Source organism: Microcaecilia unicolor, chromosome 4 (genome assembly GCF_901765095.1).
Source record: "Microcaecilia unicolor chromosome 4, aMicUni1.1, whole genome shotgun sequence".
Classification (NCBI taxonomy): Eukaryota; Metazoa; Chordata; class Amphibia; order Gymnophiona; family Siphonopidae; genus Microcaecilia; species Microcaecilia unicolor.
Window position 1 is genome coordinate 266,188,380 of NC_044034.1, and position 22,168 is coordinate 266,210,547.

At 44.0% G+C, this 22,168-nt stretch overlaps 1 protein-coding gene across 2 annotated transcripts in view; it reads left to right on the forward strand.

The window, feature by feature from the left end:
- Nucleotides 1-22,168, forward strand: part of GRTP1 (growth hormone regulated TBC protein 1) — an 80,123-nt gene that overhangs the window by 14,802 nt on the left and 43,153 nt on the right. For both annotated transcript variants that reach the window (XM_030201517.1, XM_030201518.1), the window contains 3 exons: nt 5,261-5,419; nt 7,224-7,348; nt 17,490-17,586. In XM_030201517.1, coding sequence (XP_030057377.1) covers nt 5,261-5,419; nt 7,224-7,348; nt 17,490-17,586 — 381 coding nt within the window. The remainder of the gene's footprint in view (nt 1-5,260; nt 5,420-7,223; nt 7,349-17,489; nt 17,587-22,168) is intronic.

The window sequence follows — 22,168 nt, forward strand, 5'->3', positions numbered from 1 at the left end:
AGATGTATCTCTGAGGCAGAGTCTTTGTGAGAACTTGTAATAAAAAAAAAAATTGGGCCTTCAGGATGGAGATAAATGTAGTCCTTTTAATTCTGAAAATGACCCGACACGGGCTGTGTTTCGGCGTATAAATGCCTGCCTGAGGGGTCAAAAGTTCTTATAAGTGTAATTAGGGTTACCATTTTGTGTCCTCTGAAAAAAAGACACATGTCACGCCCCCTACCCCGCCCCTTTTTATATCCTCGTTCTGCCCCCCATCACATACCCCCCCTCACTATCTAGCCCTGGTGGTCTAGTGACGTCTTTGGGGCAGGAAAAAGCCCCCTCTTTCCTGCCCAGAGCGCTGCCTGCAACCTCCTTGGTCTCGACTGGGGATTCAAAATGGCCGCCGAGAGTTGAAGCGACCTCGCGAGACTTCAACTCTCGGCGGCCATTTTGAACCCCCTGCCGAGACTGAGAAGGATGATGGACAAGGGAGGCAGCGCTCCGGGCAGGAAAGAGGGGGCTCTTTCCTGCCCCGAAGACGTCACTAGACCACCAGGGAACATGGTAAGGAAGGAGAGGGGAGACCAGACCCATGGCGCCGATCGCCCACCCACATGCACGCACGCGCCCGCATGCACCCACGTTTGTCCAGAAATCCGGACAAACGTGCTTGTGGGCAAAATCCGCTGGATGCCCTGGACATGCCCTCAAAAAGAGGACATGTCCGTGGAAATCCGGACGAATGGTAACCCTAAGTGTAATCACAAAAAGTTGGAAAGAACCAAGACAATCGGGGTGTATTGCCCAGAGCATAGTCACTATTCATGCAATCGTCTGCAACCGCTGTTGGTGAAAAAAACTGCCAATATTGCATGAATAGTGACTACGCTCTGGGCAGTACACCCTGATTGTCTTGGCTCTTTCCAACTTTTTGTGATTACACATAAGAAATTTTGACCCCTGAGGCAGGCGTTTGTATGCCAAAACACAGCCCGTGTCGGGTCATTTTCAGAATTAAAAGGACTACATTTATCTCCATCCTGAAGGCCCAATATTGCTTTTTGTCTGTTTCTGTTTATTCTTGTATGCTGTTTTACCCTCTCTTTTGTTACTAGAAAAAAAAATTGCCATATTTTTATGCTTATCCAAACTATTTACAGGAAACAAGGAAAAGTAGCATTGAGATGTTTCCCCTTTTTTATTTAGTTATAAAACTGATTAAGGACAAGCATGATATAGATTCTTACTAAAATAGGGTAAAGGAGGCCAGACACTGGTCTACACAATGGACATCATACCAGCCTGATGCATAATCCAGAATAAAAAAGCACATTGTTACTGTATGTGAGGACTATATGCTCTGAAAAATTACAATCAAGAATCCTCCTCTCACCCTGCCCCCCCCCTCCATCCACCCAGGTTGTTCAGTGGATCCTTCGTGGCAGGCAGGAAAGATCCTCAGTCTTTACTGCCCGCTGCTGGCGCTGACCCTCCTCCGCTGCTGGACCGCTCTTCAAAATGGCCGCCGAGACTTTAGCAGAAGTCTCGCGAGGCCGCCGCTGGAAGTCTCGGCGGCCATTTTTAAAGAGCGATCCGGCAGCGGGCAGGCAAGACTGGGGATCTTTCCTGCCTGCCCCGAAGAATTTCCGCCTTCAGGTATGGGGGAGGGAGGGAGAGGGGGGGAGGAGAGCCAGCTTGCCATGAAGAACAACCGGCTTTTGCGAGCCGGCTCTAGCAAACCACCAGATGGACCTCACAAAAAAGGTGCCGGTACCGGCACAAAAAAAGCACTGGTACTACTTCTAATGCAGATGATAAGAATAATGATGATAAAGTATTCTTTGCTATATGGAAGTCAAGTGTTTTAGACTATTCCCTTTATCAGTATTTGCAGGCATTGGTAATAGTGCAGCTGGCCTGATTTGAAGAAGCGCAAACTGCACTTTCTGTTGAAATAGTATAGAACAGAGTGGAGCAAATTCCCGTCTCTAAGCAGATACCTTCGGAGAAAAGTCCTGGAAATGGAGACGTCGACAAACGTTGTACTCCAGTTGTTTCTCTGCTGTGAGGGACTGCAGAATCATAGTCTTATGAGCAAAGTTCAAGAGTTGCATTATAACCACTCTAGGCTGTTGATCTCCTTGTCTTTTCGGCCCAGGTCTAGGGCTTGTTCGATTTGAAAGGGACCTGCATTGTCCAGAAGCGCCTTTAAGCATTTTGTGCCATCTTGTCATCTGGCCTGGACTATCACTGACTCCCCCCCCCGAGTAACATCACTCTTGGGCACGAGGTTTATGTGGTTGTTTGATTCAACGTATCATTCCAGTCTTTGGATTAAGTTAAAAACAGATTATAAACCTTATCCTTGGAAAATGGCTCTAGTATTACAAATAAGACATGAATTGAGAAGTGGAGAGGAAATGGAGAAAATCTAGAGGTGTTGGTGACTTTGATAGCTGCAAGTTGCATTTGATTGAATATTTATGGTTGTGTGAGGATGAGAAAAGTAAATAATTTAAACACAGGATAATGCCTTAAATAGACCTAAGGAATTATATCAAACTGCTGCTACGTTTTTGTTGAAAGGTTATAAATGAGTTAATGAAGAAGGGGATCTGGATGTTGATATGCTTGTGAATTTTTAGTCGGACAAAATGAATATGTTAAGGACGCTGGTGAAAGAGCAAATTTGTATTGAGAGGTTAGACTCGGTTGTCTTAGATGCTGAGAAGTGGGTTGAATTTGCTCCTGTGCAGGATAAAGAAGTGGAAATTCTAATTCATTCTTTGACTCCAACAGGATCTTTGTCTGATCCCTGTTCCTCAAGAGTGTTGCGAGTATTGTCAAAGGAACTTGTACCAGCAGTTCGGTAGCTTGTGAGTGTGTCTCCTTTATCTTGTAAGTAAGCTACTGTGAAGAAAGTAGGACTGAATTCAAGTGAGTTAAGTAATTACTGTCCCATCTCTGTTCTACCATTTGTTGGGAAGATTATTGAAAAGGTGATGTTCACCCAATTAGAAGAATTTGTGGAAGTTATTGATGTATTGGATGCCATACCAGTTTGGCTTTAGACTTTCGTACAGTATGGAAAATTTGTTGATTTCCACTGATGATTTGCTATAGAGGAAGATGGAGGATGGTACTTTTTCTGTTTAGTTTCATTAGATATTTCAGGAGCATTTGATTCAGTGGATCTAGGCCTACTATTTGTTAAATTGAAACAGGTATAGTTGGACAAGTGATAAAAGTGGTTCCAGTCATGTTTGGGTGGCAGATCAATGGTAGTGTGCAATGGTTCTCGGATGTCTGAAGCGGTTTTGGTAACACATGGAGCATGTTAGGGTCCGGCTTTATCAGCTTTGTTGTTTAATATTTATTTGGCATCACTAGGTAAGGAGTTTGAATTGCTGGGAGTTTATCAGCTATATGCAGATGATGTACATTTTTTCCCCCTGTGGTTGTTTGGGGATATGGTTTGGATGAGCAGTTGAGCTTGTATATGGAAAAAGCGAGGCATTGGCAGGTTTTGAATGTTTCAAAGACTGAAGTAGTGATTATAGGAAAAGAAGAATTGGATGTATGGCCTGAAAGGATATGTTTGGTGATAAGTTTATTTCTGTGCAAAAAGAGATGAGGCTATTGGGAGTAACTCTTGATTTTAAGCTTAATAAGATTATGCAAATTTGTAAGGTGGTTCGGGCTGTTTTTTTTTTTTTTTCAATCTAAGTTAAAATCTGTATTGTCTACTTATGACTTTAGACTTGTTGTTCAAAGTTTAGTTTTGTCAAGGTTGGACTATTGCAGTGCCCTGTATCTTGGTATGGCATCTCCCAAGACTCAGGGCACTGCAAATAGTCTAAAATGCAGAAGCTAGATTGATTGCAGGGGTAACAAATTTTTCTTATGTAACACCTGTTCTCAAACAATTACATTGGTTACCGATGATTCAATGAATTCAATGTAAAGTTTTGACTATTATTCATCAAACTATTTCTTCAGATACTCCTTTTTATTTTCGACAAGCCATAAAAGTATATCGCACAAAGAGATCACTTAGATCTGATACTGCCATGCGACTGTCTTGTGATCCAGTAGTGCAGACACGTTATGCAGAAACCAGAATGTCTTCCTTTACTGTGTTACTGGAATACAATTGTGGAATGAGCTTGCAGGACATTTACGTTTTGGATATTTACGTTTTTGTGGCAATATAGCTGGATTTAAGAAACTACTGAAGAGACAGTTATGTGTGACTGCACATACGTGAGATCTTGATAATATGAACTTTTGTTTTTTTGTTTCATTTTATCTCTCTGCTTGAGGGTTTGGGATGAAGTTTTATGCTGTTGTACGATTTTTTTTGTCTTGTTCTAGGCATCCTATTAGGTACACATAGGGGCTCATTTTCAAAGTACTTAGACTTACAAAGTTCTTAAGGTACTTTGAAAATACGCCTCACTATGTCTGTTGTTTTGGAAACCATCTAGGTTTTTAGGTGGTTTACAAGTTTTTAAAATAAAATTCTTGGGGTGCTGGTCACTGGCATTGTGGGGGGGGGGGGGGGGGGGGGGGTAGGAGGCAGCTCCTGGAGGGAGATATAGGAGTTCAGCAAATTGCAGCCATCTTGGCAGAGAGCTCCACTGGAAGTCTAAGTAAACTTTTATTAATATGTTCTTCACTTTACTTTGAACAGCACTTTGAACAGCACTTGAGTCTGAGAGCAAATAATGTTGTGTTTGACATTTGTTTGTTCTGCACATTAGTCCTCCTCCCCCCCCCCCCAACCCCCACAGAAAAGTCTCCTAAGTGATATGGGAGTGTGCGTGGGGGGGGGATATTGGACAAATGTAGAAGATTTTTATTAGGAAGCTAGGAATAAAGCCAGTTTTCCTGAAAGGTCTCTAGTATTGCACTAGATGGGGGGGGGGGGGGGGGGGGGGGAACAGGCAGTCTAAGTGGGACAATCTCTCGCTACCTCTGGTTTCTGTATTTTTTTGCATTAAGAGACGACATTTTGAAAGATCAAAAATGGGGGATGTGCAAAGATTTAGATCATAATGTAAAAGGAAAGTGTTAAGAGTGAAGACAAGTAGGAAATATGGAAAGCAGACTTTAAGAAGAGAGATCAAGGTGTGAAATATTTGCTAAGTACTGAAGGAATGAGTGTAAACATAGACCACTGTCGCCCTTTTCTAGATCATATTGATGGGTGTTCTAACCCAATGCTACTACTATGCTTTCTTAATTTTTTTTTTTTCCTTTTTAAATCTTGTAGTAAAGAGATACATTAGGAAAGGCATTCCCAATGAGCACCGTGCTCTGATCTGGATGATTGTGAGTGGTGCTCAAGCAGAAATGGACCTGAACCCAGGGTACTATCACAAATTACTGGAAGGAGAAAAAAATGACAGGCTGGTGGACGCAGTTCTAACAGGTAGAGTCCTACTATCCTTCTCTATGTAATTGTAAGTGTTTTGATTGTTTTTTATCAGGTATGCATTTTGTAACCCACTTTGGGTAAAAGCAGGATATAAATCTTAAAATAAATAAATGGATTTTGTGCCATATTTGAAAAAAAAAAAAAAAAACCCAACCCATAGAGGCTTAGGAATACAGAATTCCAGAAGACTTACTTCAGATAAGCAAGGCCCTTGAAAGATGTAATTCTTTATTAAAACCTGAGGTGGCCACAATTTGCCCTTGGGCTGCATCGGGGTACAGAGTTGGAGCAAATTCCAGTGTCAAACACTGACTGTAAGCCTGTGTGAGAGACATTGAGCTGTAAGTTCTTTGAGTAGGGACTGCCTTTTTGTGTATGGTGTACAGCGCTGCGTATGCCTTGTAGCACTATAGAAATGATAAGTAGTAGTAGTAGTAGTATGTGCATCTGGCAGAAGAAGTAAGAGAGTAGGGTGGGGAGTTGGAGCTGATTTGGAACAAAAATTAGCTAGACTAAGGGTAGAGGGAATGACTGAAGGCACTGAAAGGAGAGGTAGCGTACCTATTTTATTTTCTACATTAGTCCTTGAGTGTAAACTAGGGGTGTACAGTCCAAAAATATTCATTTTCTGTCATTTCCTGTATTATTTTTATGTTTTGGGTGTTTCGTCAATTTTTGTTTAACTGTAGGAGCAATATTGTTGGTATTGCACACTCTTTCACGCAATTAATGACTACCTCAGCAGTAGTTCTGAAGTTGGCATGTGCAGTTTCCCACGGTAGAAAATAAATTTTCGATTTTTCTACCACGGGGGGAGGAGGGAGTAACCGGCAGTAACGTGCAGCCCGATTACCATGGTGTTAGTGCTTTGAGCCTTTACTGCTTGCTAAATAGGTGGCAGTAAGGACTCAGGCAGTAAATAGCCGCATGCTAATTTTAATATTAGCACACGGCTATTTACTGCCCTATTTAAAAGGGCCTTTTTTCCACTGCTGTAAAAAGTAGCCTAGTGTGCACCAAAACTAGCACAGGCCACTTTTTACCACTCCTTTGTAAAAGATCTCATTTATTTGTTTCCATGACCAGTATGCTTACCTTTGGTGATCCAATTTTCCTATAAGACTGGATCCCTCCTGAATGTGGTCTGACCATTGGCCCAGACAATGATGGGGTGGTTTCACAACCATTCTTCCCTCTGGTCCTGGGGAACGGAGTTCGATTCCCACTTCAGGCACAGGCAGCTCCTTGTGACTCTGGGCAAGTCACTTAACCCTCCATTGCCCCAGGTACAAATAAGTACCTGTATATGTAAGCTGCATTGAGCCTGCCATGAGTGGGAAAGCGCGGGGTACAAATTTAACAAAAAAAAAAAACATTCTTCCCTCTCCACTGCCTTCAAACCGCCCCTCCCCCCCACAAAAACAAAAAAATTCCATATGGCATAAACTTTAGACCACAGTCACTAACCCAGAGTTCTTCATTGATATTATCACTGAACTACCATTGAACATGTACTGTTGTGTAGATTCAGTGGTTTCCATGCGTGAGAGAGATTAGCATGCACTACTTCCATTGCATGCAAATATTTTTCATTCATATTCATTATGGGTATCCTGAAAACCTGATTGGCTAGGTGACACCTGAAGACTGGGTTGAAAACCACTGGTGCAGATGACGCCTGATTGTAGTGTTAGCAGTGCTGCACTGTTACACTTCAGGATTCTCTTTTTTTTTTTTTTTTAATTAAAGCTGTTGAAGTGGGTGACTTTAATCTCTTGTGATTATATATTTTTTCCAGATATGAACAGGACATTTCCTGACAATGTACAGTTCCGCCGGACTTCCAATCCATGTCTACAGCAGGCATTGTACAATGTTCTAGTAGCTTATGGACACCATAATAAAAATGTAGGCTATTGCCAGGTATGCAAATTTAATAGTTTGAAGTAACCTTGTATGATGCTGATGGGTTAAATATTTGTTTTTATTTTTATGATTGTTTTGTTTTTGGGGTGGAGGGGAATTGGAAGACTGTGGAAAATGTATTTATTTGGATAGATTTATTTACCTTTTTGAAGGAATTTACTCAAGGCGGTGTACAGTAGGAATAGATCAAACATGAGCAATAAGCAATTACAGCAGTAAAAATGTTCAAATAAAAAGTATGGCATACTTACAATGTCAACAACATTTTAATTGATAGTGAAGGGTAAAGCAAAGGTGTAACATATACATTATGTTAAATGCTAGCCATTTAACAGTTGCTGCAGTTTTAGAGGGGGCCTGAGCAAAAGTTGCATCAGGAGTCAGCAGAGGAGGTAAGGCCCCGGAGCAGGCCTATGGGGAATCTCCTAGCACTGCGATGGGAAGGAAGGTAAGGGAGGGAAGAATAAAGGAAGGAGGGAGAGAGGAGATGCTGGTGGACCTTTGATGATCATGGTTTTTATTTTTTTACTGTGGGAGCAAAGTTTTGCTCCTGTACCCATGGTAAACCTTGGCAAAAAAATTCTTTTTACTGCGGATTTACCATTGATCCCGGTCCCCATCCCCATTTCATTCTCTAGTGGTGGTATCAATCAATAATTCTGCATTCAGTGCCTTCAACAAGGTAAAATTATGTATCATACCTGATAATTTTCTTTCCCTTAATCATAGCCGATCAATCCATAGACTGGTGGGTTGTGTCCATCTACCAGCAGTTGGAGATAGAGAGCAATCTTTTGCCTCCCTATATGTGGTCATGTGCTGCCGGAAATTCCCCAGTATGTCGATATCAAAGCTCCATCCGCAGGACTCAGCACTTAGAGAATTACACCCACAAAGGGACACTCTGACCAGCTCACCACCGCCGAAGTGGGGGAGGGGAAATATTCCAGTGTACCACCGCTGGGGCGGTGGGTGGGAAACCACACCCGCCGACGCGGGGGGAACTGGCTTATCCTGCTACCGCAACCGCGGGAGGAGCTGGCTTACCCTAACACCGCCGAAGCGGGAGGGATACAAAGCTACCCTACAGCCGCACAAAGCGGGAGGGAGCGCCGGCATAATTTAGTTATCAATCCAGCCACCGCCGAAATGGGGGGAGAGGAAGCAGCAGCTCACTGTAACACAAAATCGTCTCAACTCAAAGAGACTTCAATTGGAAGAACTTGAACACGAAGTCCTCGTGAACAGGAAATGAAGACTGAACTTGACCCTGAAATATAACCAGAACACAAACAATACAGATATCTGGGAGGGGCTATGGATTGATCGGCTATGATTAAGGGAAAGAAAATTATCAGGTATAATACATAATTTTACCTTCCCTATCATCAAGCCGATCAATCCATAGACTGGGGGATGTACCGAAGCAGTACTCACCCAGGGCGGGACATGGAAATCCCTGAACGCAACACTGAAGCCCCAAACTGGGCCTCGGCCCGAGCAGCCACATCCAAGCGGTAATGTCGTGAGAAGGTATGAGCCGACGACCAAGTAGCCGCTCTGCAAATCTCTTCCAAGGAGACAGATCTGGACTCCGCCATCGAGGCTGCTTGTGCTCTAGTAGAGTGCGCCTTCAGCTGAATAGGCGGAATCTTCCCCGCCGCCACATAAGCTGACGCAATCATCTCCTTGACCCAACGTGCCACTGTAGGCTTAGATGCCTGCAGACCCTTATGAGGGCCTGTGAACAGCACGAACAGATGATCCGACTTCTGGAAATCATTGGTCACTTCCAAGTATCTGATGATGACCCGTCTAACATCCAGGTATTTGAGCGCAGGGTACTCCTCTGTGTAATCCTCTCTACGAAAGGAGGGTAGGTAAAGCTGCTGATTCACATGGAATCGAGAAACAATCTTGGGCAGGAAGGAAGGCACTGGGTGAATCGATACTACTGCCTCAGTGAATCGCAGGAACGGTTCTCTACACGAGAGCGCCTGGAGCTCGGAAACTCTTCTGGCTGATGTGATGGCCACCAGGAAGACTGCTTTCAATGTCAGGTCCTTCAGCGATGCCCTTGGCAAGGGCTCGAAGGGCGGCTTCTGCAAGGTCCGTAGTACCAGATTGAGATTCCACGTAGGCACTATCGAGTGCAGAGGGGGGCGCAGGTGATTAACTCCTTTGAGAAAGCGTACCACATCCGGCTGGGAAGCCAGGGAAGCCCCCTTCAGACGACCCCTGAAGCAAGCTAGAGCCACCACCTGGACTTTCAGTGAACTGAGCGACAGGCCTTTCTCCAGCCCCTCTTGCAGGAATGCCAACACTGAAGATATTGGAGCAGTGAAGGGCGATATAGAGCCTGCCTCGCACCACGACGCAAAGGTACGCCAAACCCTGGCATAAGTGGTGGAAGTAGAGCACTTCCTCACTCTCAGCATAGTGGCAATGACCTTGTCTGAGAAGCCCTTCTTCCTCAGCCGCTTCCGCTCAATAGCCAGGCTGTAAGACCAAAGGGGGAGGGATCCTCCATCACTACGGGACCCTGATGTAAGAGGCCCCACTCCGCTGGCAGCCGCAGAGGGCCATCCACCGAGAGTCTGACCAAGTCCGCATACCAGGGACATCTGGGCCAATCCGGACCCACCAGGATCACCCGGCCCGGATGCTTTGCCACCCGGCCTAGCACCCTGCCCATCATGGGCCAGGGCGGGAGCACGTAGAGAAGTTCCTGTGCCAGCCAATGCTGGAGAACAGCTTCGACTCCCAGAGATCGAGGGTCCCGTCCTCTGCTGAAAAAATGCGGCACTTGGCAATTGGCCAAGGACGCCATCAGATCTAGGCTCGGCTGGCCCCAGGGTTTCGTGATGTCCAAGAACGCCCGAGCAGACAGTTGCCACTCTCCAGGATCCAAGGTATGGCGACTGAGAAAGTCCGCCTTGACATTCATGACTCCCGCAATGTGGCCGCCGACAGCTGTTCCAGATTCGCTTCCGCCCACAGGCATAGCTTCATGGCCTCCTTGGCTAGCGGGGCGCTCCTGGTACCTCCCTGGCAATTGACATAGGCCACAGCCGTGGCATTGTCCGACAGGACCCGTACAGGCCTCAGCACCAGTACCGGGAGAAACTCTAGAAGCACCAACCGAATGGCTCGGAGCTCCAGGAGGTTGATGGACCATTTCGTCTCTGCAGGAGACCAGAGCCCCTGCGCTGTCCGTACCCCCAGGCAGTGGGCTCCCCAGCCCGTCAAGCAGGCGTCCGTCGTGACGACAACCCACTCCGGGGTCGTAAGAGGCATTCCTGCGGTCAGGTTGCCTGGCCTCAGCCACCAGCTCAGTGCCTTTCGCACCGCTGGATCCAAAGGAAGGTGTACGGCGTAATCCTCCGAGACTGGAGTCCACTGCCGCAGAAGAGAGTGCTGTAGTGGTCTCATATGAGCCCTGGCCCAGGGCACTACCTCCATCATAGCCGTCATGGACCCCAACAGCTGCACATAGTCCCAAGCCCGAAGAGTAGAGGAGGCTAGGAACTGGCCCACCTGGGTCTGAAGCTTGACGCTCCGGTTGTCCGGCAGGAACACTCTGCCCACTTGGGTGTTGAATCGAACTCCCAGATACTCCAGAGACTGAGTCGGGCGCAGCTGGCTTTTCTCCCAGTTGATGATCCATCCCAGGGAGCTCAGAAGAGCAATGACCCTGTCTGTAGCTCTCCCGCACTCCGCATAGGAAGGGGCTCGGATCAGCCATTCGTCCAGATAGGGATGGACTTGCGGAGGAAGGCCGCGATGACCACCATTACTTTGGAGAAGGTCCGCGGAGCCGTAGCCAACCCGAACGGGAGGGCTCTGAATTGGAAGTGTCGGCCCAGCACTGCAAAGCGCAGAAAGCGCTGATGAGGCAGCCAAATGGGAATATGTAGGTAAGCTTCCTTGATGTCCAGGGAGGCCAGGAATTCTCCGTTTTTCACCGCAGCTATTACGGAGCGGAGGGTCTCCATCCGGAAGTGCCGAACTTTCAAGGCCTGATTGACTCCTTTGAGGTCGAGAATAGGCCGAGCAGATCCTTCTTTCTTTGGCACCACAAAGTAAATGGAGTAGCGCCCCTTGCCAAGCTGATCTACTGGCACCGGGACCACCGCGCCCAGGCGGATCAGGTTGCTCAAAGTCTGCTGCACGGCAGCTGCTTTGACCTGAGACTTGCAAGGAGAGTTTACAAACCCGTCTCTTAGGGGTTGGCAGAACTCTAGCTTGTAGCTGTCTCTGATGACTTCCAGAACCCAAGCATCTGAAGTTACCCTGGTCCACTCGCCCAGAAACGAGGACAACCTTCCTCCTATCTGCACTGGGCCATGGACCAGGTCCCCGTCATTGGGTACGTGACCCTGGGGGCGGGCCGGAGGACGAACCTCCGGGACGGCGGTCCCTACGAAAGGAATGCTGCTTGGGGGAGAAGTTCCGTTTGAAGGAAGCGGAGGCAGAGGAGGCCGACTTGCCCGGGCGATACCGACGGGCTTCCTGGAATCGGCCCTTAGAGAGACCAGGATGGGCACTGCCGGCCCGAGCCCTGACCTCCGGCAACCTCTTGCCCTTGGAAGTGCCGAGCTCCATCACGATCTTGTCCAGCTCGTCCCCAAAGAGCAGCTTGCCTTTAAAAGGCAACTTGGCTAGGCGAGATTTAGAGGCATGGTCAGCCGACCAGTGCTTAAGCCAGAGCCACCGCCGCGCAGAGACTGTCTGAGCCATGCCCTTGGCCGAGGCTCTCAAAACATCATACAGCAAGTCTGCCAAGTAGGCCAAACCCAACTCCAGGGTCGGCCATTCCGCCCTCCAGGAAGGGTCCGAGGGGGAAGCCCACTGCAAAACAGTCAGGCACGCCCTAGCCATGTAGGAGCCGCAAACCGAGGCTTGCAAACTCAGAGCGGCTGCCTCAAAGGACGACTTTAACGCCGCCTCCATTCTCCTGTCTTGGGCGTCCTTCAGGACAGTGCCACCTTCCACCGGCAGCGCCGTTTTCTTAGTCACGGCAGTGATTAAGGAATCTACCGTGGGCCAGACAGAGACTTCCCGTTCCCCCTCAGGAAAGGGGTACAGACGGGACATAGCCCTGGCTATTTTCAGGCTTGCCTCAGGGGCATCCCATTGCGCTGAAATTAAGGTCTGCATGGCTTCATGAACGTAGAATGGTTCTAGGCGGGCGCCTTTTTTTTTTTAACGGAGCCAGCGGGAGGGGGGAGAAAAGGAGGGACCTGGCACCACCAGGTTTGCACTTGCTCAAGAAGAGCCCTCAACCCCAGGTACTCAACAAAACCTAAACAATTAGGCTTGGAGACCTAGCCAGAGCTGCTGCTGTGTGACCACACACCTGCTGAGATAGAGAACATACTGGGGAATTTCCAGCAGCACATGACCACATATAGGGAGGCAAACGATTGCTCTCTATCTCCACCTGCTGGTAGATGGACACAACCCACCAGTCTATGGATTGATCGGCTTGATGATAGGGAAATAACATATAAACATAATATTTGCCGAGAACAGGAGAGTGAGTTTTATACAATGGACTTCCCAGCTGAAGCCTTTTGCAGGGAAAGCTAAAGCTAGAGAGCTTTTCTTACAGCCTGGGCTTCCAGCATCAGGTTACATGATAAATATTCTATTCGGATGCAAAGTCTTTGTTGTGTCCAGTGCTCTGAGAGGAGCAGCTTCTCTGGTCTCCATGGTTGCTATTATGAAGCTGTCTGTTGGAGCTGGGGCAGGGCCAGAAGTTTGCAGCAGGGCACAAAGGCCAGAGAAATGCAGTCTAAAAGTTAAGAATTGTAAGCAGCTAGGATGCCTGAAACAGCAGAATAATAAGTCGGTAAATGCAATGAAATCCAGTTCCTTTTAGTAGGGAACTAAGGATTGAATGAAGCTGAAATTTAAAACTTGTGGAAAAATTGCTAGTTAAAATGTGTACACATGGCGAATTGTGATATATTCACTAAGGGTGGGAAGGGAATGATGCTGTTTGAATTTCTTTTATTGTTCAGCTTAGCTTCTGTCTGCTACAGTGGACTTTGACTTGTTTTCCTATGTCTCAAACTCAGTACTTCAGCAAACCTGCCATACCTTCCGTTTCCACAACTGTATTTTCACCCAAACTTGCTTGAAACTCACTGGGAACCAAGTGAATGAATCAATACACACTAACACAGTAACCAAAAAATGACGACAGTGCTAAATGCCCAGTCTACAAGAAACCTTCCACATGTCAGGCTACAGCGAATTTAATCATTGTTTGGTCTGGAAACTAAAATCCAGTGGAGACTACACGCTGACAGTACAAGCAAAAATAGTTTTTAAAGTAATCGGCTAAAAAGTCAAAATAAAATCATTCAGCATCCCCTATTTTAATTCTAATTTGATTCATTCCTGAAGAGGCACTGCTACTTGGGCAAGAAAATTTCCTCATCCTTAGCTGCTTAATTTATAGCCATAATGATGGTGCCATCGGTGAGCTAATCCTTCTAAAAAGATGTTTATTATGCAGGTCTTGCGTGGAATAATAAGTGAACACCCGACAAAGAGGACGTAGGGAAGAATTTGTCATGACTGTACGCTGGACATTTCCCCTGGCAGTTTCCTTCTGCTCCTATGGAATTACAACTGAATACGCCAGCTGGGATCTGGCACCGTGAGGCTTTGTGCACAAGTACTGTGGATTTTTGTCCTGTTTTTATATTCCCGTCCGACTTACTTTTAGTTCAGTTAGTGCAGTGAAATTAATGCAGAGGAACTCCTTCGGGAGCCTTGTAAACTCCGGCCCTATCTTTCCATTGTATGGCTGACTGACTCCTTATTCAGGGCCTGTTAATTATTGACAACTCAGTGTCCCTGGCCGACCTAGGAAGACATGAGACAGGAAACAAACCAAAGTCTACACATGGTAATGCACTGCCCTGCACAGAGTCACCAGACCAGCCATTGTTTTTTAATTTATCAATATATTTAAATAAAAGATACAGCAAACCATGCAATGCACCTTCTCTGAAATATGATAAATATCTTCACTAACACTTCTTATCAAGATCCAATGCAGTATGCTCATATGTCTAATAAATAAATCTTTCTTGCCCAGGCCAGCCTAACCCATCCATAAGCTATGATAATAGGGTATGCCATCAGTTTTCAGAGCCCAGAGAAAAGTAATCATTGATGGGCCAAACATGTATGTTGTTCTTTGCTTAGAATTTAAAGATTATGTAGAATATAAATGTTATAATAAATAAATAAACTAGAGCTGAATGCCTTTTGAAACTCCCCTATACATGTGCTCATATGTCAACTTTTATCTAGTGGTACTGGAATGACCTGCATGGCCAAAGCTGTAGTAAATCTGTGTTGCGTTGCTAAAAATCCATACACTTACTGCTAAGTGTGTCTGATTTTTATATTAAGGTCACCAAGCATGATTTGTTTATAGGATGGGCAAATTGCACACACTAATTTGCATCTCATTTATGTAAGAGGCAGATTGTCCTACTGACTTCCTTAACAGATCTAATGACATATATCAACAATGAAATAACATGCATTTGCATATATAGATAATTAATTTACGTTTTGGCCATCCTGAAAATCTGTAGCTGGAGGTCCTTGACTGAAATTGAGAACCTGTGCTTTAAATCAAATATCTAATACATGAAATAATATTTGTGGGGGTTTTTTCTGTGCTTTTTCTACCCATTTCTAGGTGTTGAGGGCTAGAGGATAATAATCCCATAATTGGGTTTGTGATTGTTGTCTTGGCAGAACATTGCAGATATTTGTGATTTTGTTTTATTGTAGTTCTGTTTCCCAGGAGTTAGCCATGCCTTATCCTGCTTAGTTTATCAAATCTAACATCACCTGTTCTCCTAAGGTGGGAGGGATGGGATAGATTAAGTGCAGAACAAGGAGTACATTTGTTTGTCTTTGGAAAGCAAATATGGTCTAGTTCTGTTGTAACCTGGAGACAAGATGGCTTCTGCTTGTGCAACAGAGCAGTTTATAGACATGGAAACTGATCTTTACCCTTTGTGTTCCATGCCATTGTTACTGTACATGGTTAGAAGATAAGTACAGGGAAGCATCAGCAGATAAATCAGCTTTTACTGCAAATGTGGGGCCAGCTGGTGATCTCAAGTGTAAATCTTTTCAAATATGAAAGCTTCAGTGGTTTAATCCACAGGTAGCGCTCAAAGAAAAGGAAACTGAGAGAAATGCAGTCCCCAACCCCAACCATTGAGTTACGAATTATCACTGCCTAACATGAACCTTGACCTCTTTATAAAGCACAGTAAATATATGTGCACATCAAAAGCCTGATTTTTCTTTAAGGTGCCTAAGTTATAAACATACATTTTCACATTTCAGGGAAATACCCTCTTGCTTTTATTTAATGGTTATGGCCAAAATTCTGTATATGGCGCCAACAAATTAGCACCGATAGGTAAGTGCTATTCTATAAATGATGTTCAGTTGGGCACCATTTATAGAATAACATTTGGTGCCCGGATCCACTCCCCATTTTAGGCATGAGGATTTACACCAAGTAAAACCTGGTTCAAATTCTCATTCCTAAATTATGCGTGCATTTCCCTTATTCTATAAAACTAAGCATAAATTCCAGGAATGCCCCCGATTCGCCCATGCCCCTCTCATGACCACACTCCCTTTTCGGATCAGCACGTAAAACTTAACATGCGAGTCCTGGCGCTTGAAAATGTGCATGTAAGTTTTAATGCCAGATAGCGCCGATGATTTTTAGCACCCAATTATCAGCGCTATTTGGCTTGTTCAGCTAACTTGCGCACGTGCCCAAATTTCCAAGTGGGGTTTTCAGTGCCATATATAAAATTAGGCTGTAAGTATATAACTTTTATTTTGCCAGATTTTATAATATCCCTTTCCATATAAATTTGTCCAAAGTAGAGTACAACGAGAATATATTCTGATAGTGTCACCTTTTGTTCATATTGTCCTGACCTGAGGAAGACGGTTCTGGCCTTATAAATAAATAAAAGTCACAACAAGGGTGACGGAAAAAGGGGGGGGGGGGGGGGAAAGCAGCTGATGTAGAAAATTCCATTTTATTGAATATCCAGGACTTGACACGAGCCATTTTTCGGCCCATAAGGGCCTTCTTCAGGAGTCATTTGAATTGGATGTTCGAATCAAGAATAAGTCCTTTTAAATTATATGTAAAAGCACCTCCAAAGTTGCTTGAACTGTGAGTGCTTTTACATATAATTTATAAGGACTTATCCTTGATTCTGACATTGTACATAGCAAGACTTTTCTACTTGTAACAACATACATCCAATTCAAGTGATTCCTGAAGAAGGCCTTTGCGGGTCGAAACACAGCTCGTGTCAAGTCCTGGATATTCAATAAAGTGGAATTTTTTACATCATCTGCTGTCCCCCTCCCCCCTCTTTTTGTCGCCCTTATTGTGCCTGTTTTGTTTGCACAGCTACAAAGGTTGCTCTTCTTCTGTACTTTGGTTGTGCCTTATAAATGAATAAACAGGATTGTTGTGTTATATATGTATCAACAATAATCCACAAAATTAAAATGTATTGTTACTCTAATAAAAAAAGATATGTCAAGTTCCTTTGAGTATTTCTGGTTAATTTACATAATTCTTGTTTTCTTTCCCTCCCTCCTTCCCTTGGGGGTATGGTTGAGAAAGTGGTTAGCCTTTACACGTATCTTTTATAGAACACGTGACCATACAGAGAACATAAACTAGAAAGCCTATGTGCATATAGCTGTCAAGGTGTGCAGATACTTTCCATGGGAAGCTTTTTAAAGTGGAAGTACGTATATTCTTCCACTTTGGGAAACCTAGTATAACACAAATCTATCCTGTACTGTGACTGGACAAGGATGTAAATAATGTCAGTTTGTCTCAGCAGCCCAGTTTAGTAATCGGGACAATTGGATTTGGGACTGTTCAGTTCCTGAATTTCAATCCAAAAGCAACAGTAACATGTTTGGCATTAAACTTAGGAACAGAATATTGTTTGAGACTGTATAAACTTTCTTTTAATACATTATATGAAAAATCTGTGCAGCTTACTGTATAGCCTTTGGCCCAAACATGTAATTCTTGTTCTAGGGAATGAATTTTATAACTGGGTATCTGATTCTTATTACAAGAGATGAAGAGAAATCCTTCTGGTTACTAGATGCTCTTATTAACCGAATTTTGCCTGGTAAGTAAAACATTAATTTTGTGTTAAGGTAATAGTTTTCTGCAGGTAAAAAAAAAAAAAGTTCATTCTTAGGTATAAGCTTTTAGAAAATTGCTCACCATATGTGCATATATTTAACAGTAGAGAGAGATGTTTTAGGGGTGGGGACAGAGCAGGATTTGGAACTACATGCCTCCTTTTGAAGCATATTTTGTATGTTTAGTCATAGCAGCTATAAATCTGCATGGGGGTACTCTTTTCCCCCACCCCCAAAAGTATGTTGTAACTGTTTCTGAATGTATGGGCAGCAATGGTGTCCTCTGCTGCTGAATTCCAGTGGAATGTTTCACAGAGTTAAAGCAATATCTCAGCATAATTGTACTGACCAAGTTTTAAGTATTCTGAAATTATATAGTGCTAGAAGATATTTTGAAAAGCTGTTTACCTTGTAGGGAACAGTGGCAAGAGTAAACTGTGTTATGCTTCCTTACAGATCTATATTTTAAAGTGCTCTTTAAAAATGTCTGCCTGGGCAACTTCCCCTATTCTGCCCTTGAAAGATCAGGGAAAGCAGAATGCCAGGGAATGTATGTCTGGGTTTTAGATTTAATTTTTGGCCTTTCTAAATCTAAGCTCAAGGCAAGTTACATATGAAGAACTTAAGATAAGCCATGCTGAGTCAGACCAAGGTCTATTAAGCCCAGTGTCCCACCTTCAGCAGTCTCTCATTTGAGGCACTAGTACCCATCAGATCCTGAAAATATTTCCTATAGTCTATTGCCATTGTTCAATGGCTCTTCCAGTTCTACCTGCCTGATAATTTTTTATGGACTTTTCTTCCAGGAACTTTTCTATTCCTTTTTTAAAAACAGTGCTACATAGGCCATATTAACCACATCCTCCAGCAACAGATTCCACTGTTTACAGTCTTAAGTAAAAGTTGAGGGCAGTTTTGGGACTAAAACTAGCCCAAACTGTTGTGACCCATGTAAAAGTCGAGGCTCTTCTCCAGCCCTTCCTCCTCCACCTGATCCAGCACCCCTCTCTCTCTCCTCTCCACCACTGAGTTTGGCATATTCCTTTCTCTTTCAAACCCCTCCCCCAGGTCTGCTTTTAAAAAATCTTTCTCGTTCTTTAGAGGCTGCTGACAGCAGCAGCAACAGTACATGTAAGCTGCTTGCAGCCTGATCCACAGCCTTTCCTCTGACATGTCCCACCCCCTCTGATGCAATTTCCTGTCTAGACAGAGGGACATTCTAAGGTAGACCTGAGGGGGGATGCTGGACTGAGGGGGTGGAGAGTATAGAAGAACAGATGTTTGCCTATATATATGACCCATGGATAAGATGATCTTGTTTTAATGAAGCCATTTTAAAGTCCTACATTTTTTGACATGAGTATATACAGCATGAAATAAACTTTGTACTATTTGTTTTCGATTTGCTGGTGATTAGGTTCGTAGAGTGTCCTCTTGTTTTGTGTGTGGGATGGAATGGTTAAATACAAACTTTTTTTTTTTTTTTAAAGACATGCCTACTATAGCCCCTCTCAGTTCTCCCAACTGAGCAGTTCTAATGTGTTTGACTCCCTTCATAAGGGAGATGTTCTAATCCCCTTATCATTTTTAACATCGTTCTCTGAACCTTTTCTTGTTGCATTACAACCTTTTTGAGATGGACACAATAATCAAGGTGTGGATGTATCGGGGACATATATAGAGGCACAATGAGATTCTCAGTTTTGTGCTGCATCCCTTTTCGGATAATCCCTGATGTTCTATTTGCTGTTTTTAGCAGCCGCAGCACACTAGGCTGAAAATGTCAACATATTATCCACAATGACTGCAAGATCTTTTTCTTTGGTGGTGACACCTAACTCAAAGCTCAGGATTTTGTACTTGTATTTGGGATTATTTTTACCTTTTTGCATCATTTTGTACTTGTTCACATTTAATCTGCCACTGGCAGAATGGTAGCATCCATGTAGCAATCAGCACTGGATGGATTGGGAAAAGGAGGAGGCCAGGAGAGAGGGTGGTTGGCCTCCCTGTGGGATAGTACAAGGTAGGGGGGATGGTGGGCACTAAGGGAGCAATTCTATAACTTGGGGCATGCTTAGCGCCAGTTCTAAAATGGCTTCAGGTTGTGCCTAAGCCATTGATTTATAGAATACTAGCGCAAAGCTGCATTGGCATGCCTGCTTATAACAGGCCAATGGCTGGTGTAAGTTGACATGCCCAAGTGTGCCATACAACTGATACATCTGTAAGTTGTGCACATTGCTCGGTGACAACACCCATGACTTGCTCGTGTTCAGCACGCCTCCCTCCTCAGTTCTGTCTCTCTTATTAACCGATCCTCTTCAACAAGGACAGAAAAAGTTGGAGGTCCTGTTTTACTAGCAGTAAAGAGGAGAAATGGGCGTGAAATCCTAACTAGCATTGACTGCAGAAGAACAAGTGAACTTTACTCCTCCTCAGACCTGGTAAAGCTCTTGCATTAGAAACTTCTGTGCTCAGGCTTCTGATCTTCTGCACACTTCTCTGCAACTGTGTTGGAACGGTTAACATCTTCATTACCAAGGGATTTAAATTGGCTGTGCCCTGATGTTATAATGAATCTTCACGTACAGTTAGCTCATGTGCAAAACTCATTTAGGGCATCCATGGTAGCGCATGCAATTTTTTGCAAAAGCCAAGCTACGCTCTGTGCACAGCCTAGTGCACTTCATTAAATCAACCCCTGGATGGATTTGGTTGCAAACCTAAGGGGGGAAGTTCTGTATCTGTAACTGGGTGGCACAATTTAGGCACCCACTTCATGTGGGCTATAAACCTACTTTACTACTGCAATTAACCCATGCAAGTCGGCATTAACACACCTACATGTAGACAGGCCCACTTATGCCAGGTCTATGGCTGGAATAAATGGAGGCTCCTAAATGTGGCCTTTAACATGCATAACTTTCCCATACATGCCTTTTCCCTGTGAACATTCCCTTTCATTTATGCAGTAAACAATTTATGGGCTTAAATTATAGAGTAATGCTAACGCCTTGGTGCATAAGTGTACATTCATGTGTACAACAGTGGTGTACAAATATCTGGAATAGATTGTTTGCCAACGATTTTGAAATTACACATTGCATTCATTTCATTTCCATTTTTAAAATGTATGCTTATCTAGTACAATTTTTTGTGGCTTCCTGCACAATGATTCTGTAATGCTGTTTCAGTCATAAATGCATGTTACATATGTGAAACAGTATAAAGTGCAGGTACTGATCTAGACATTGTAATTTCAGTGTGGCTCATCTGCTATCTGGATATTGTGTCTGACATGATTTAAAATAAAAGTGTGTGTATGTATATATGTATATATATGTATATAATTTTTTTAATGTGGCAAGAATATGGCCATTTGGATGTTTGTTTACTGATGATAGTATTTGTTAGGTCAGCCTTTACTCTTGCTGATGGCCTTGTACCATACTGACATTGAATGGACCAATTTTTTGATGACCACTTGATTCCAGGCAGCAGTGAGTACCCCTGTTAGCATTCTTTGATGCAGGATGCCACTTGGATATTTCCAGTGCTATTTCATGCCACAAGTTCTTGATTGACCAACAGAGTTACCAGACTTGAACCCAATCAAGGCTAGAGATTTTCTTGGATTTCTTCTATTCAACTGCTTTTGCTTGATAATCGGGCATTGTCATCCTGGAATATGTAGTCACCTAGAGAAAAGTTTCTCTGCTGATGGAGTCCTGTTCTTCTGCAGTATCTGTGTATTCCTTGGTAGTTGTCGTGCCAATGATTTGTAGACCTCCCAGCACCACGTGCTATCCTACAGCTCCAAGCCATGATCATCGATGGATGTTTGTTTGAAAGTGTCTTTCATTCTGGCTTGCACTTTCACCTGGAAATCGCCTTATAGAGGTGCATGCCTGATCTCCAAAGACTCACAAAAAATATAGGAGAATATTTTCAGAAACACTTATGTAATGTATGTGAGGTAGGGTCTCATACCTTACAGCACGGCTACTATTCACATCACTCCCGTGGTGAATCTATGCTCGTGTATCAAAATATAATCATTGACTCATACCTCCACCGTCCTATACTTAACTCTTACTACAATACAATTAATCTACTGTAGAGTATAAACAAGACACTTAGCAAACTTGCGCTCCTTATTACCAGTGTGCCTGTGTGCCCCAACAGGTGCCTGTTTTGCAACGCTTCGTCAAAGGGGACTCTCACACCAAAGAGGCAGAAATTAATTTTGTCACTGAAAAGTACTTTCCCCCACATCTCACATGTCCATTTTGAGTACTTCTTTGCTTTCGTGACTTTGTATTTCCTCTGTGCCTTTCTCTACAAAGCTTCTTGCTTTACATCCCCTCAATCTACATTCCATGTATCTTCTACCCATTATAGATGAAGAAACTACCACTCCACAGCTGTCAAACCATATCCTGAGTAGCTAGTGTGATGTGAGCTTGTGGTCAAAATTATGTAAATATGATTGGCTGAAGTTGGATCTACTTTTGCTGCAGGATTCAATTCTGCTTAACTCTAGTTATTTGTTAAGCAGTGGAC